The sequence below is a fragment of the Glandiceps talaboti genome, chromosome 14 (assembly GCF_964340395.1).
Source record: "Glandiceps talaboti chromosome 14, keGlaTala1.1, whole genome shotgun sequence".
Lineage (NCBI taxonomy): Eukaryota > Metazoa > Hemichordata > Enteropneusta > Spengelidae > Glandiceps > Glandiceps talaboti.
The window spans coordinates 5,093,930-5,112,709 of NC_135562.1; the positions used below are offsets into that span (position 1 = coordinate 5,093,930).

General features: G+C 36.2%; 1 protein-coding gene across 1 annotated transcript; it reads right to left on the reverse strand.

Annotated features, from left to right (window-relative positions):
* Positions 1 to 1,787: 1,787 nt before the first annotated feature.
* On the reverse strand, positions 1,788 to 18,090 carry LOC144445709 (putative ATP-dependent RNA helicase DDX43). Its single transcript, XM_078135351.1, has 20 exons — positions 17,554 to 18,090; positions 16,265 to 16,320; positions 15,006 to 15,141; positions 13,723 to 13,753; positions 12,399 to 12,463; positions 11,854 to 11,935; positions 11,091 to 11,188; positions 10,596 to 10,651; positions 9,799 to 9,917; positions 9,095 to 9,205; positions 8,405 to 8,478; positions 7,766 to 7,833; positions 6,687 to 6,787; positions 5,760 to 5,847; positions 5,418 to 5,477; positions 4,837 to 4,904; positions 3,912 to 4,021; positions 3,455 to 3,593; positions 2,810 to 2,897; positions 1,788 to 2,248 (listed from the first exon to the last, which is right to left on the reverse strand). Exons 1-20 carry the CDS (start codon positions 18,014 to 18,016, stop codon positions 2,060 to 2,062), a joined length of 2,202 nt encoding a protein of 733 aa, XP_077991477.1. The 5' UTR covers positions 18,017 to 18,090; the 3' UTR covers positions 1,788 to 2,059.
* Between the last annotated feature and the right edge of the window lie 690 nt (positions 18,091 to 18,780).

Genomic DNA, 18,780 nt, shown 5'->3' on the forward strand with positions numbered 1-18,780 from the left:
GATTGCAGTGTACAGGTGAAAGATAAGAGACTCACTAAATGAAAAAAACGGGGGGAAATAGGAAAAAGACAACAACAAAAAATGGAAACAAGGCATTCCTTACGATTTGGCATGTTAGCATCAACTATGTATAGCGTTAATTTTTGAATACAGTTACCAAGGTAACTTGATTATTAATACAGTTGCCATGGTAACTTTATTATATTTCCAATATCAATATAACTTATTTAATCAATTATTTCATTATATAGTTAACTAAGTCAACCTTTAAATTACTGCCACTTTTTAAAGACATTGGAAATGTTTATATTTCCCATCCAAGGCCAGCTGTTCGGTTTGTTTGTTGCCTTCTGTGAAATTATATTTGTGAAATGTTAATAACAAGCATGTTCTTCATGACTGCTCATTTTATTGAATTCCTGTATATTATTTAGAAGTATTAAAAGAACATTTAATCACACAAAAAATAATGAGTTTTCTTAATTATGTGTATGTGTACTAGAGGACACCAGATATTTGCAGTATAAGGACATTTCATGTCTATTTTATAGTCTGAAATGCTAGTAGAGGACACACTTCCCATGACAGGTCTATAGATTGTCTATTTATAGCCTGTATTGCTAGAGGGCGATATTCACTAGAAGGGTCCATAGATCGTTGTCTATTTATTGCCTGTATTGCTAGAGGGCAATATTCACCAGAAGGGTCCATAGATTGTTAATGTCTATTTATATCCTGTATTGCTAGAGGGCGATATTCACTAGAATGGTCTATAGATCATTAATGTCTATTTACAGCCTGTATTGCTAGAGGGCGATATTCACTAGAAGGGTCCATAGGTCGTTGTCTATTTATAGCCTGTATTGCTAGAGGGCGATATTCACTAGAAGGGTCCATAGGTCGTTAATGTCTATTTATATCCTGTATTGCTAGAGGGCGATATTCACTAGAATGGTCTATAGATCATTAATGTCTATTTACTGCCTGTATTGCTAGAGGGCGATATTCACTAGAAGGGTCCATAGATCATTAATGTCTATTTATATCCTGTATTGCTAGAGGGAACCTTTCACTAGAATGGTCCATACAGGGCTCTGGGTCCATAGATCATTAATGTCTATTTATATCCTGTATTGCTAGAGGGAACCATTCACTAGAAGGGTCCATACAGGGCTCTGGGTCTGTAGATCATTATTGTCTATTTATACCTGTATTGCTAGAGGGAACCATTCACTAGAAGGGTTCATAGGTCGGTAATGTCTATTTATATCCTGTATTGCTAGAGGGCACCATTCACTAGAAGGGTCCATACAGGGCTCTGGGTCCATAGATCATTAATGTCTATTTATATCCTGTATTGCTGGAGGACGATATTCACTATAGAAGGGCCCATTGAATGTGATAGGATATTTGATGTCTGATCTGCAATGCTAGAGGGCACCAGTCAGTAGAAGGGTCCATAGATCATTAATGATGCCATATTTGATGTGACATCATTTGATGTCTATATAATACCTTTTGTATTGCTAGAGGGCGCCATTCTTAGAAAGGTCAATATGCCAAATAGCAGACTAAATTCTAGTCATGGCTGTTGATCTTTCCTACAAACTCTTTGTATGCAATTTCACACACCATCTCTCTATTGAAATTATCACAAATTATGAATTTTCATAAACGATTTTAATAACTTTGAATATAAAAGAAAAAACAATGCAGAACTAACAAATATCTATATAAAATAATGACTTGTTTGGAAAAGAAAATGAAAACAAAAAATATGTTGATGCAATATAGTTGACATTTATCATATTTCACTTGATTGCAAAATTTCTGAACATTGATGTTGAATACTTTGCATTATTGGAAAGATATCCTCAATATTACGCAATTAATGTGTCAGCTATGTGAAGTTTAGTCTAAAATGTCATGTACTCTTGTGAATAGAACAGCATGGACTCCAGGACACACAATCTACTATTGTTCCACTACACCCGTCATGTCCTAAAATTCTTCCTGTTTACCCGTGCTACCACCTTTCATGTTTGCAATTACCCCCCAGTTACCACCTATCATTTCTCCGATTACCCCAGCTACCACCACCAAACGGGTCTATACTTTGGTTCGTGAATCCACCATTGTCCCCACGATGACCTCCCCAACCTCTTCGGCCTCCTCGTTCACGCCCACCATTACGCTGTCTAAAGCTTTCATACCGCTCTGCCATGGACACGACTTCATTTGGCACCTCCTGATGTAACAATGCGTAAAACAATACATTGTGTGAGATGTAAAAAACACCATGTTGCTTAATTGGAATTCTATAGTCTTTCGAGTTTGAAGATTGTACTATATTTAGGCTAAGGCCTCCCAAAAAAAATTTTCCTGGCGCATCAACTTAATAAATACCCCCCTGTCGGTCTTTATTTTTCGTGTTTGTCCAGCCCATGCACTCTGCAGATCCGTGGGGAAACACACAAAAATAACCCTCCCTACTTCAGTGAAGACAACTGCAGAGCCAATCATGAATAAGCAAATGTCATCTGCCTCACAAACACACTTGCTCTAAAGAAACAGTAACTGTCATAATAGTAGATTGAGTGACAGGTTTGTTGAGAATTAAAAAAAAAAAGCATCATCACACCATTTTAGACAAACTGACCAGAAACAATTCTATTTTTTTTCTTGGCGTAATCACATCATAATGATATATTTCATTTTAACTAATGAGTACTCTGGGAAGATGAACAATTTTCAATCATCTTACAAAAAAAGTAAATCAATGCCACTGACATAACTTTTTACATCTTACCTGGCCAGCTTCTTCAAGTATTTTGATAAGTTTACCAGCTGACTGCCAATCACTACGCGTCATCAAAGTCAAAGATATACCACTACGTCTGAAAATGAGATATGTTAAAAAATTCTTACTCCAGGCACACGACTTTCCCTAAACCAAGTCACTAAATCACCATAGAAAGAAAACTGCTGATGGCTAATTTCAAAATTGGCACAGTAATTATGAATTTGTGGTAAAGGCAAGATTGACAAACGTCTGTGATAATACTAATAAATAATAATAATAATCTTTATTTATACTGGATAGTTCTTTAAGTATATAAACTTTTGTCTCCCGAGAAGTCCAGTGAGGGTCATCCTTCATGGGTTCAATGTTAATGCAGGAGGAAACCAGAGTACCTGGGGAAATACTGCATTGTTCAGTAGAGTCAAACTGAATGACACTCTTCTTACTTACAGTGACATAAATTTAATCAAACCCTGAATGGATTTGAACACTGGCTGCAGCAGTAAGAGGCAAGTGGTTTAACCACTCGGCCTCCAACAACCCCTCAATGCAATTCTTTTCTCTTTCTTCGTGTGGAATATTTTAAATACAAATGATACATTCATATTTCCAGTTCAGTTACTAATTCTAAATTCTACAAAATAAACTTACCCTGCTCTTCCCGTTCTGCCAACACGGTGGACATACTCTTCCATATTATGTGGAAAGTCAAAGTTTAAGACATGGGTGATATCTTTGATATCCAGCCCTCTGGAGGCAACATCAGTGGCAATCAGTATACGAACCACACCTACAAATATATGATAGTTAAAGAGAAAGGGCTAGATACTGGACGGTTTAGGTACAATCATACATTATACCATGCACGAACCAAATTAAACAAAAAGTATGGAATATATACTCTGGTCATTCTACATTGCGACAAGGTGCATCTAAATCATGACAACGCACACCTACATCACTGGTTTTGCTGTGGTCGAAATATGAGTCAAAATTTTCAAAATTGCCACAACTTTCCCCGATTTTTTCTTTGATATTACTGGCGCTGGTATTATTGTTACATTATTCTCACAATATTTGTCTTCATTCAACTGGAAAATGCACATACCATTTTTGAAATATTCCAGTGCATTTTCTCTGTCTATTTGTTCTCTTCCTCCATGGATACATTCAACACTGATACTCCTTAGTGAGAAATCACTGGATATATCATCAGCTCTGTTTAAAGAGAACATATACAAATACATGTATAAGGCTATGCAAACATGTATGACTTGTACATTTGATATCTAAGTGAGTTGTTCTTCTTTTGGTTTAGAATTTACTAAATCACACAAGCAATAAAGTGACAAATGTAATACGACTGAAATCACTGGTCGTGTATTGTAATTTTTTGTAGATTTGTCATACTTCACCTCATAAACCATTCAATGACGATGACGCCACCACCGACCACAGCTACGGCTGCTGCTGCTGCTGCTGCTACTGCTACTACTACTGCTACTACTACTACTTCCACTTCTACTACTACTACTACAACAAAGTAATACAACACTACTCAACAACATGCGAGTATAATTGTGGAATACTCAGGGTATTTGGATGAGGGCTTGTAATGTTATCTACACCCACTATTTTCACACGCATAGTAAGTGGCACTGCAGCAGAAGTCACCACAAGCATGAGTGCAAATACCCCAAGTTCCACACATTCACTCATGCATTGTGGGGGTTCTGTCAATACTAAATTTGTTATCAAAAACATAAAGTTTCATAAAAAATAAAACTGTGCATTCATGTGACATAAACATGTACAAATGTACCAGTTTTCAGACTGTATTTTCTGCTGTGCTTTCAACCACTATGCTCATAAAAAGTACGACCAAAGAGAACACCACAAGTATCCATGCAAATACCTGGAGTACACTGCACTGGCATTCACATGTCATGGAGGTTCTGTCATATTATATTTAGTATTTCAAACTTAATTAGGTGTGCATTAAATTCAATAAATGAATAGTATAATCAGCTTACGTGGTTTTCCTGCCGACAAAAATCAGAACTTTATCTTCTTCTTCCATTTCATCAATAAACTCTAATGTCTGAAAGTCGAAAAAAAATGTAATTATATAGTTCTTTATTGTATGCACATCATAGTATTTAACATATGGGGTTCCATTCTTACGTCACATGATTCCAGTGATGAGTCATGTGACCAACCATGGTCATCAACCTGGTGGAATCCACAGACTTGGCGTGAATGAAATATGTGTCTGGGAATGTCATGTGTTATAAAACACTTATTGCCTTGCCTTATTTGGGCACTAGTAGATGTCATATTACCCCTTACGCACATGCTGTTATGTATGAACTAATGTATTTCTATCAGCTCTCAGTCTTGGGAAACATTTGCCACGTAAAAGCCCTCATGGTAATAGACATCTACCAGTGACTGCATAGTCAGGCTACAAGTGTATAACAGTTTACTCAAAATTTACATATGGCCATACAGACTAGTAATGGGTAAAGCTGTACATTACAAACTGATATGATTCTTCAGTAAATATCATTGGTCTGAAGAAGTTTAGCCAATGAAGTGACAAGATGACACTTACCCGTCTCCTTTTATCTTCTTCTGGAATAATTTCCACTATCTGAGTTACGGAGTGACATGCCTAGCAACAAAATCACAGACATTCCAAGATTATCAATGGCATCTGGGTAATGAGTGACATGCCTAGCAACAACATCAGACATTGTCAGACAATCACTGGTATCTGGGTACCACTAATTCAATTACTGAATGACATGCTTAGCAACATAATCACAGACACAGTCAGGTATCACTGAAAATTTTGGCTTCGATTTCAAACAAGTTTTAACTTTACCTTTTCTTTTTCTCGTTGACCCCACTTCACTGCTTTCAAATTTTCAAATCAAATCTTTAAAATACTTACAGCAAGGTCGAGAGATCCTACGTACACTTGCATTGGATCCTTCATATAGGAACGTGCCAATCGTCTCACTCCTTCTGGCCATGTTGCACTATGGGAAATTAAAATTGAAATGATCAAATGCATGTCATATTTATATTGCACCTTTAATTTCATCAATTTTAGCCAATAAGATGCAATAATGAACATGCTGATGTATGACAGCATGTTTTTTCATTCAATCTTTTTTTTGTGCTGGGAATTCCTCCCAGCATCTCTTTTTAAATACAACACATACATACACACTTCTACAGAATTCCATTCAGGTTTGAGACTACATGTGACAGGGCTACGTTTTACATTTGCTATACATGTACTAGTATGTTTGAACTTACACATAAATAATGAGTTGACACGTCTCCTCCAAAACATGATACATTACGCACCAAATACTGTATATATATATATGTGTGTATAGTCAGTTTAGCACTGATTAAAATCTGATGTAGTGTACATGTCCTGAGTTCTTTTTGGCTGTTACATTCACTGTCGTTTGTCCTTTAGTGAGTGCTCATTACATATATCTGACACAATACCATAGGTTTTCCCGAATTCAATCTCGTATTTACGTGTAGCCAACCAGAATCCATCTTACAATATAACACTCAATGCTTGAAATTGAAAGAAAGCGAACGACCAAACAATAACAATACGCATTTTCATTGGTTGAGTAAATTCACTCAGCGCTCTCTTGTGGCTTGGAAAAACCTATGGTATTGTGTCAGGTGTATGTAACAAGTGCTCACAAAAGAACAAACAACAGTGAATGAAACAGCCAAAAAGTATACTACATCGGACTTTAATCAGATTGTCTACCACCAAGCAAGAATATGAAGTAGCATGTGACCTGAAGTAACGTGAGTACGCTCTCTGTGTTACGTGACTACACACCTTGTCATAATAGTCTGTCTATCTGGTCTGACATCTAACAGTATTTTCATTATCTGTGGTTCAAATCCCATATCTAGCATACGGTCAGCTTCATCCAATACCTAAAATAATAATTTAATATTTTTTTTGTTTGACTAACAGGCAAAAGTCTGTAAAGGGCTGAGATTTAGCTTTCAGCCAAGAACTTTCACAAGTGATAGTTTGATAAAAAGTAAACTCAAGAATGATCAGATTTGCCTGAATAAAAAGGTTCAAATATTTCAGGTCATTTAATACTTCCAGTACATAGTTTCAAGAGTATTCAAGTTATTTTTTAAGTCTTGTTAGTAAACAAATATCAATTGCCAGAATTCTTTCCTGTATTACACCAACACACTGGCAATTGATTAGAAATAGAACACTTACAGTGGAAATGATGTTGATTTGGTGTTTCACTCATGGGACACAACATTTTTGACAAAAAGGTTGGACAAAGCTCAACTCCAGGTGAACATCCTTTGCCCAATCACAGTGAAAAGTGTTAAAGCATTGCTATTCTTTCACAGTGCAGTAGAAGTAGGCTTTTGCTGAAAAATTGCACATGGACTTGATGATTTAATGGGTGCAATTGTTTATTTTCTAACTGATAATCAACATTTCAACTTGTCTGCTTCTAACTCCCCACTGTGCAGCACTTATATAATTGCATACTGTGCTTCATGTTGTCCGAGTGTATGTAAAAATGACACGTTACACAAGATAAACACCACGACAATATCATTTGTTCTGTCTTCGACACTCAATAGAAACTTGTATAACTTATAATAATCCAGTAGTATATGAAATATTTACAAAACATTCAAGGATATACCTGTTGAAATGGACCACAATTTTTTTTGTAGTAATTTTCATTTCTCTACTTTTTATTGATCTCTCACCATTCATTTTATCATGACAACGTACAAAGAGAAATGAAATGAAGACAATACAAATGGAATCTCTATCTACTTCTGCTGAAAGTGCAAATAAGTAGCATAAAAGATAAATCTTTAGAGAAATTGATTTCTCATGAATATTCAAAATTCCATACGGTATCTTACCAAGTATGTTATACTGCGAACATTGACAACGCCTGCATTGATGAGATCATTCAGCCTTCCAGGAGTTGCTACATTGATAACAATGACGAGAAAATACAGTATTTTTTACAAATAGAATTTCATTAAATCTCATAACAGTGATGAAATGAATTTGTTCAAACAGCCAAAAATTGTTTGAAGTGTAAATGTACACTGCTGACATATTCAGGTTGATTTCAACCAAACCTGGCACAAATGTCAGATACAGCTGTCCATTGATTTAGTCCACTAGTTTCATGACCTTGGCAGTAATGGCACCTCTGACATATATAGGCTGATTTCAACCAAACCTGGCACAACTGTCAGATACAGAAGTCCACTGATTTAGTCCACCAAACTTGTTACAAATGTCAGAGTGTAGATCATAGATATAGTCAACTAGTTTTGTGACCTTGGCAGTAATGGCCAAATGGTGGCCATATTTGACATAAAAAATTCAGAATATGAATTAGTAAGTTGAAATATTGGGTACTACATGTATGTCTTCGACAAAAACTTGTTTTATCACAATTTGTGTGACTTGATCATTATTTCACACTGTAATGATAAGGATGTAAATTCCCATATTTTCAGTTTCCATAGTCCAATTTTGTTACTTACCAATGATTATCTCAACTCCTCTGGATACTGTGTCTATCTGTTCCTTCCTCTTAGCACCACCATACACACAACAACTAAGGGATAGACAAGAACAGACAGGTGAGGAGAACTAATAGTTTGAAATAGATAGTTATATATTTTGATGTTGGTGTCTGTGATCTCTGATGTGGACATCAAAATTGGTACAGTACCATACCTACCATGTAGTGAGTTGGTCTTGCTGCTAGACCCCTCAGGCTATTCTGCTCACTGTGAAGGCGACCAGAGGATGCTAGTGAGGGTAATAGCCTGAACCCCCTCAATCACAGACAAGGAAGAAACTTATCTGTGTGTTGTATCAGAAGAAAGCCCAAGCTCTAGCAGCTAGACTAGTAGAGAGTCTGACATATTGGCCAGATTACCTCTCTTCCAAATCATTTTACATTTCCTCATTTTTATTCAAGATTCATATATAACACTTTTTTTTTCAATTCATTGATGGCATGACGTACATATTTGCTTGACTTGGTTTCTGCAGTCATATTATACATGGACTCCATATGACACCAAAAATTCTATGGCGCCTGACTTCCACCTCAATCGACTTGAGTGCTAGTTTGTATGTTATAGTGTAGGTGAGACCAAATAGTCTTTTAGAGGGTACACTTGTATTAGGATAAATGACAGTGAGTGAAACTAAACCTGTCTTACCATCTGATTCCCTTGTAGCTATACTTCTTGCATTCGGTCTCTATTTGTAATGCCAACTCCCTGGTAGGTGATAGTATCAATACATTAGCACCACCACGTTGACTTCTTGCTCTGAAAGAACACAAGAAGTGATACTACATCACTGATCAGTGTTCAGTATTGGTAGAAATATGTTGAAGAAACCAAAAACTGGTAAATACAAGTACCATGGAGAGAGAAGGGCCTTCAATACATTTGTTGAGTATCCATTCAATGTGACACTCACTTCACACACCCATCCCTTGCCCATCTCACTACATGTACACAACACAACACTACGCTACACGACATGACACGACACAACAGAACACGACACTACACTATCTATCCCTTGCCCACATAGCTGTGTTTATAGCTTATATAATTACCAAACTATGATGCTGGTAGAAGGGTTTTCAATGAAGACACCCTCGGGTATCCTTTCAAACTACATGTAATGACCAATGACTTAACCTAGCTGTGTTCATGTCCATATCAAACTTACATTTTATAAATAGGTTGTAGATGTATATGGATCACTGCAGGAAACAGAAAGGATCTGCATTCATTACTAAGCCATAGCTGCATAAAGGGACCTCATTGAAGTTAGAGTATCTACTCTACCTAATACCACACTACATGTACGTCTTGACCTAAACCAAGCTGTGTTCATGTTCATAACTTACATAGGTTGTAGATCTATATGGATCATAGCAGGAAACAGAAATGCCAGTGTCTTGCCTGTACCAGTCTGAGCTATACCAATTAAATCCATACCTTGTAAAGCTATTGGCCAACCTTGTGCCTATAAACGAAACAAACATGCTGAACACTTCCAAGTATGTCATTTCTATGTGTGTAAGTTTGATATGTGTAACTTGAACTTAGTACCAGCAGTACACAGGGTATACCCACATATCAAACATTTCCTAACTTCTTTATCAAACTCTCAAAGCTTCCAGAGTCTTCTTTCCCTAATTTTTTATGAACAAAGTAATCATTTTTTCATTTTAATAACTGTTATGAAATTTAACAATTAATAGGACAACTTTAACAAGTTATGATCAGAATTCTGGTAATCTTGTATCAAAAAGATACTTGTCATATGTCACATTCTGGTATCAGATGAAAGATTTCTTGGTTTGGCCACTAGGAGTGCTGTTCACAAGCTGTTTTGAGGCCAGACATGATCGAGACCAGAATAGTTGAATATTGTACCATAAAGACAGCAGACACAAAGGTCCTATTCATTTTCCATGCTGTCCTCACTGTACTACATTATGTGTATTTTATTAGAGACTATCAGTAATAAAAACACATACTGTAACATTCTTTAAAGAACACCGAGTTCTTTCACACACATTTTTTCTAGCCCTCACAAATCTGGGGTGCCCTCTTACGATCCTTACATGCGACATGATCTTGGTTACCGGAGAATGACATATTATACATTGCTTAAAATATTATTATGACACAAACAAACCTGTATGGGAGTTGGTGTTTCAAATCCTTGCTTATCAACCTCATCAAGAATCTCAGCTGTTGGTACAAAATGAAAGAAAAGTTCATTTTGACGTTACAATAATCTTTACAGACAAAATATGGGTTTTTCAGACCAAGGTTGTGTGGCAGAAGGGCCCTTCTTTAGGGGGGGGGGGGGGGGGGCATTCTGAGGGGCGTAAGTTGTACTACCAGGGTCCACAAAACCCATATCTAGGCCATAAAGGTTTTATCATATACCCCATGTAGGGGCATGGAAACATCATTTGAATCACATAAATTGGCAGTGAAATATAATTTTATTTATCAGCAGCACAACACAAATAAAATACATTTAGGACCATTCTACCAACTTTTTCTTTAGCTCTGTCAGACAACTCAACCAAATTTTACTCCTGATCTAACTTCGGTCTTCCAATGTGAGGAAAGACTTACATTCGTACTGCACATCAAACATACTACAAATATAAATACTTACGATAGTGCTCAAATGCTTCTTCAAATGTACACACAGGATTTGGTGTAGGTCTTTTTTCTTCACATAGATCAGATACAACGATGTTCATATTATCCTGTCTGTACTCAAACAAGGTAAATTAATAATAACGTTGAAAATTTGAAAGTCTTAAACTAACATTTATCAGGTTTATGAATATTGACAGACATAAATTAGCAGATATAATAACACATCGTGTTCTACAATATTCAGTGATTGGCTTAGGTCGTACCACATGGTATGGACTATTGACCTATAGTGACCTTAATTTGCATATAGAGGGACTATTTGCATTCTATTTTTCCTAGGGCAATATGCATGTAGTACATCTCTTATGTACCTGTGAATGTGATGTGTTATATGCCTGGCCTTATTTGGGCACTAGTAGATCTGTCATATTACCTCTCACGTTGTTATGTAGCATCTATTTCATTTGTTACTGCATTACCCTACCAGTACATGACAGCCCTCATCATAATAGACATCTACTAGTGCCCTCATAGCCAGACAATAAGTGAATTCATATGTAGTAACACTGCTAAGATTTTTTGAGTACCATTTCATGCTTTGGTAACCAAGACTACACTGTACATGTATAATGCGACAGACTGTTTACAATAACACAACAGTGACTAATTCATGTTCATCAACGAAGTGATACTACATTTCCCACAATGCATCTTTCAAGATATCAAAATGGTTGGTTAGGAAATTCCCATTGGATTTTTTGCGAGTCTTTTCTCACCTGAATCTGTCAACATCCTCAGGAAGCATATCTGCCACAGAGGGTGCTTCAATGTAGAAATTTTTCTTCAGAGGTGGCAGATCTGTGTAGAGAGACAAGGCATTTTGAAAATATATGTTTGTTTGTTCTCACTCACTTTCCTGGACAAAAATGATAAATAAATTTCAACAATTACACCATTATTATGATTAATATATTTAAAGGTCTTTATCACTTGGTAAGGAGGTGTCAACCACTGGCACTAAGGGCATTGCATTAATAAAGGGATACAAGCTGAATTTTATGTTTTTGGGGTTTAATTTTTTATACATATTATATAAAAAGGTATTCTACGCACATTTAACCATCACTTGCAATTAACTGAACTCAACCCTGGTTTTAGAATATACCTTATGAATGATGCGATGATGTAATTTATCATATGTGTCGAAATATGTACTGGAAGTGAACTCTTTACTCTGCAATGAACAGTTCTAACAATGCCAGAACAAAAAATTCTAATGTCATAGAAGGCATGAGAATACATGTAGAGCAAACATCCATACCTGCCCACTTCTTTGCTTCATTCTCTGCTCTATTTTCATGTAATTCTTTCCAGTTGATGCGGCGTCTAGGAGGGAATAACACATCAAATTATATCTAAACCAATGCACTAAAACAATAGACAGTTGTTATACCAAAGATGTTTTGAAATTCAAGGTCTGATCCAAGGTCTTGGAATAATGTGTCATCAGTTGAGCTATCACGAGTATAAAGTTGGCATCAGATTCAGATTCAGGTAGCGTTATCTTATGAACATTATATTGAGCGTATCAAGTTGGCGTCAGATTCAGATTCAGGTAGCGTTATCTTATGAACGTTATATTGAGCGTCAGATGGACTCAGATCCGAAGACACCCAACAGACTCAAACCTGAAATAATACCGTTGAGACTACAGGGAAGGATTCTGCTTCACTGCCGTCAGGTGTATTCGGATCTGAGGCTATCTGACGCTCAATATGACGCTACCTGAATCTGAATCTGATGCCAACTTTATACTCGTTGAGCTATCATTAGATTGGTCAATTCTCTTGTGTTCGTTTGTTGAGGACCAACTTTTACCCTTCCAGATAACTGTTAATCATGTCGAAGTTTAATACTAATCCGTCATGGTCGTTATAATGTCCAACTTGTAGTTTTTGGTATACAATGAATAACCCTCTGAGAGAATTTCACAAGTCTTCGTCAATGACATACTCCAATATGTATTTTATGAAATATATGGCAGCCATTCAATTGATAACATGAAGTTCATGAAATGCACATATTGTACTACAGACAGTTGTGCCAGGTTTGGTTGAAACCAGTCCATGTATGAAAGATATATACATATACGCTTTGAACACTCAGTTGTATTTGACCTTTAACATAGGAGTTAAAGTCAAAGGTCAAAGTCTTATTAGAAAGTTCATTATAAATTATATGGGTATAGACCCTAAATGGGGTCTCTATAGATCTATTAAACTCAGAGTTAGTGGTCAAAATGTGAATTTTTACAACAAACATGGCTGCCAATTGTCAATTACCATGAAAGTCACAATAAAGTGACGTGCATATGCTGAATATAGCATCTGATATTTGTGCCAGGTTTGGTTGCCATTAGCCTATGCATGTCTGAGACACAGGTGCTAATGGACACACAGAACCCAACATACATTACATTTTGTACGTCATGTAGTAGTCTCCTCTGGGCTTTGTTGTTGGGGACTAAAAAATATACTCAGAAAATCATGGAAGGTGTACAATAAATATGACGGTAAAATACTTGTACTTGTATCAAGCTATATACATAAAGTACACACTGAGTACAAAGAAATATTGATTCTTACCTTTGTGGTAGGGTTTCATCTAAAGTGGCTCCTGGAATAAAAGTAATAGAAAATATACTTATGCATTGTTTGACTTCCAAGTTCCTGTCATACTTAATAGAAACATTTACCGGTAAGATACAAACAAAGAGATTGAGAATGAGAATGGGTGAAAACCATGTGAGGGAGGCTAAGCTCTCATCAACTCTTTACAATTTGTACAGCTAAAATGATGTTGGCTTGGTGTTTCACTCATTTAACATGACATTTAATACACACCCTCAGACAACTTCTAGTGCAAAACAATCAATAGGGTAATGTGCAAATAGTCAAGTTGAAATGTTGATTATCAGTTAGAAAATAAACAATTGTAGACATTAAAATCATCACGTCCATGTGTAATGTTTTCATTAGAAGCCTGTTTTTACTGCGCCACTGTGAAAGATTAGCAATGCTTATCAGTGTTCAATGTGATTGGACAAAGGATCTTGCTGTGTTTATTGTGTCTCTGTTATTGTTAGTCTACAGTTGAAATATGTGTAGCTCTGTGTCAAAAACGTAATATCCCATGAGTGAAACACCAAGCCGACATCATTTTAGCTGTATTTGTTGTATCCACGTATTTAGATCATAAACTGCAGGAATAAAGGTGAACACTACTCCAGGAAACACAATAAACACATGACTAGCCCACAATACCTGATCTAAGTGCATAATTTTTCTGACTTTGTATTAACCCAACCAGCTCTCATTATGAGACATCTCAGATCACAACACCATAGTATCTTATACATGTATCAATCTGATTAAAATCCGATGTAGTGAACTTGGTGCAATTTCTTTATTTACATCTTTCCTATGTTTTTTTTTGTTCCATGAGTGAGCGCCTTGTTCCTTAGCATCAACACAACACCATAGGAGATCATGCACGTTCAAATCACATACTTATGTGTAGCCAACCATGAGGCTGTCTTACAATATAACACTCAAAGTTTGAAATTTGACACAAAGAGAACTACCAAACAATATCAAAAACATGTTGTCTGCACTCTGTGCTTGAGCTCTTTTCAAACAGTGCATTCTAAGGTACTTTACTAACTTTTGGTGTAAGATGCATTCTTATTGGTTGAGTAAATCCACTCTGCGCTCAGGATTTCACAGAACACAAAAAAAGAACAAGCGACAATAATTATAGGAAATGGTGCTTAATAACGAAATTGTGCTAAGTTCACTACATTAGATTTTAAACAGATTGTACATGTATCTGATATACAATAGTAAAATAAATATTTGATTTATCTCACTTGAAATTAATTTGACACCATTATCAGTGGAAGGTTGTACAATTTCATTGATCAGTTCTTCAGCTTTTTTTCTGGCTTCTTCACTGCCTCTGAATTCTATACCAGTGTCCCCTCCTGAACAGTCATCCTGTAAAATCTAATGAGATAATGGAAAATAAAATTAATGACAGTGACAGACAGACAGACAGAGAGACAGACAAAGACACACAGAGACAGAGAGACATGCATGGATGGACAGATAGAGTGTGTACAGACACAGACAGACATACATACACATACATACATACATACATACATACATACATGTATCATACATACATACATACATGTATCATACACACATACATACATGTACATACATACACACACATACATACATACATACATACATACATACATACAACATACATACATACATACATACATACATACATACATACATACATACATACATACAACATGTACAGACAGACAGATGTATGGATGGATGAACGGAGCGTTGCATAACACTCTGCAGTCACTGGGCATCAGTGTCTTGTTTTGATACTAACACACAAAATGAGGTAGTTGGAATTATCATTTTCATTTAATCAAAAGGATGCCAAGAAATTGATATCTATCACATAAAATGAAGTGATTTGAAGTATGATTTTAATTTTAATAATCAAAAGGTAGACTGTATGATACCACCATGTTGTTCAGCCCTATCAGACTTCTGAACTTCTAACATTTTGCAAGTGCTGGCTGACAACGTGGCCTGAATGTCATCTTACAGACTAATCAGAAGGGTACCAACAAGAATTTATAAGAGGGCTAGAAATCCTTACTTTGTTGAGGGCAAACTCTACATACAATGTAGACCTTTTAGCTGGTTTGATGCATGATGCAAATTGCATGTCTACCCATACAATGCCATGCATTCTGTACATGAATGGGGCCAGTTACAAGTGCTATCAGACATGTACCCTGGGTTTACCAGTAAAATCCATCATTGCGGCATTTAGTCTTTGCTTTATAAAATCACACACAATTAAAGAGGTCAATCTTCACAATGAAAATGTTATTGCAAATGTACATGTAATAAGGACAAGACAGGCTTAAACGCAACAATATAACTGCCGTCGTCTCACACAATGCATATTGGAATTGGATAATCACCTACTTGTAATATATGTACTGAGTGTGAGTGAGTAAGTTTCAAAACTTCACCTTACTTTGAAACTACAATAATCAAAACTGACTTTACTACATGTAAGTACCTTTATTCTTGCACCACTTGTTTCTTCTAGTTCCCGAATCTTACAGCCTCCTTTACCTGGTGTGGTGAAAAAATACAGATAAGTTTGGAAGAATGATTATTTTCGGACTATGTAACAAGTTTCAATAATATATTTTTCTATAATCCTCTTTCTCCAAACTTGTACAAACAAACACTTTCTGCCAAGTTCTGAAAACTCGAGATTGGCTGAGTTTCAGTAAATTGCAAATTTTATACACAACCACAATTTCAATAAAGTTGTCAAAAAATGCATTACTTACATGTAACTAAAAGTACCATCATTTCTAAACTTATAACAACTAATGATGCCATTTACCAAATTCAACACAACACGAGGGCAAAATTCCACATTCCAAAAGCCCACTCCCAATCCTTCATTGCAAATAGTCCATCAGTCTAATACAGTAACCGTGACTGAAAGCTCTCACTCTTCTTGTTGTTCATACATATTCTGTTTTTTGGTTTTCTTGTAAAAGTTGTATATGTACATGTAATACTATATTTTCAATCTTATTTGTTTGTATTTTATATAATTGTAATGCATTTATTGTATTTTATTGCAAATTGCATGAAAAAAACATTTTATGGATGTACTGCCACCAATAAATAAATCAATAAATAAATAATCAAATTATTTAATAAATAATCAATTAAATAGTCAAATTTTTCAATAAGAGTAATAATTTTTGAAACTCATAATAATATATACATTCTGTAAGTTATATTTGTATTTCTTAGAACAATAATACATTGCAAGTTATATTTGTATTTCTTAGAACAATAATACATTGCAAGTTATATTTGTATTTCTTAGAACAAAAATACATTGCAAGTTATATTTGTATTTCTTAGAACAATAATACATTGCAAGTTATATTTGTATTTCTTAGAACAAAAATACATTGCAAGTTATAAAAAATATTTGTATTTCTTAGAACAAACAATATACATTGTATTCAGAGAATGTTAATATTCCATTGTTACCAGTAGCACCATGTTTAATACGCATTTGCGTACGGAGTCATTTATAACAACAACAACAACAACAACAACAACAACAACAACAACAACCCCGATCTTGCACAAGTGCACAGTTGATGGAGACTGGGACTGTGGTTAGATAGAGGTTAATCTTGCTTGCAGGCGGTGCACGGGTCCAGGTTACTGACATGACCCTCAACACGGAGGAAGGCTCGACAACTTACTCAGTATATTGGAACAGCTGGAAGACAAAGCATATAACACAATAATAAGAAACTGTCGACTCACCGATAATTCTGCCAACATTTGTACTGGGGACGTATATCTTCTTCGAGTCAGTCTTGTCTTGAAACGACCGTGACCCAAAACTCCTACCACCACTTCCGCTTTCTTCCGGGCCAGACCGGAAATTAACGCGTCCCTCCGGGCGACCAAATCCCCCTCGTGTTCGTCTATTTCCATCCCCAAAACCATTTGTGTTATTATCTGTAAATGGCGAAGAATTAGAACGTCCAGCTCTCCACTCCTTATCACGGTCCGACTTGGATTCTCCAAATCCAAGGTCCGTCCGGCGACTTCTACCGAAATTACTCGCATTTTGATCGTCACGGTCTCTTCTGCCACGGCCGACCCCTCTCCCACCACCGGTTCTGTACTGGTTCCTTTGGTTATATTCTCTGTCCAAAGTCGTGCATTCTGTATAACTGTATTCCTGAAAGTTGGGAGGCGATTCCTCTTCCCAGTCACTCATCTTTAGAGAGTATAAATTCACGTATTTTGGGCACAGAAATCACTACCACTGATACCAGCTTCTTCGTACTTCCAAGCTTACTTCCACTTTGATTACACATGAAGCCTCGTTTTGGCATGAATATTAAGTGGCTCGTACATATTCGCTGGTGGCGCTAGATAGCCTTTTACGACTGTTTGCCCGCGCTATTGTTTACCAACAATAGCAATTGAGAGAATTTAAAGCAAAATGACTACATTTTACATAAAAGAAAAACAAATATATGTTAAACTATTTTGAAATGGTCTTAGGGTCAGTGAATGTTCACCATCCTAACAGACAAAGCTCCAAAGAGAGTTTGGTGTTTGATTTGAAACAACTTGCCCCCCCCCCATGCCATTCTGAGGCTTTCCCTTGTTCTGTTGATCATATAAGCTGTGTAGTATGGACAGACATTGCAATGGATTCACTGATGCACAGGACGATTCATAAATGTTGCAGTACACTCAGAGCATGTACATGCCCTTGGTGTAAAGGTAGAAAGTGCGTTGTGCCACAGAACAAAGGTGCCGGTGGTCTGAGTTTGTGCTATTTTTTGACAACCACGTCACTATTTAAAAATGCATATAGAAATGGTAGAGAACGATATACCAACTTTTACCAGTAGCGGGGTTATGATTGCTTGTATAATGTGGTCTATCATAAGGTGCTTTAATATATCAGAAGATCATTGGTCTGTATGTGTGCCAGTCTATTTTTGTCTGTCTGTCTGTCTGTCTGTCTGT

Bases quoted from the DNA above. Each gene is read 5' to 3' on its own strand.
- LOC144445709 (XM_078135351.1), bottom strand. From the start codon at position 18,016: ATGAGTGACTGGGAAGAGGAATCGCCTCCCAACTTTCAGGAATACAGT. The intron at 11,189-11,853 runs GTGAGAAAAGAC...GTTTGAGTACAG, and splicing joins GAGGATGTTGACAGATTCAG to ACAGGATAATATGAACATCG. The intron at 9,206-9,798 runs GTAAGTTATGAA...GTGTTCTTTCAG, and splicing joins CATATAGATCTACAACCTAT to AGCAAGAAGTCAACGTGGTG.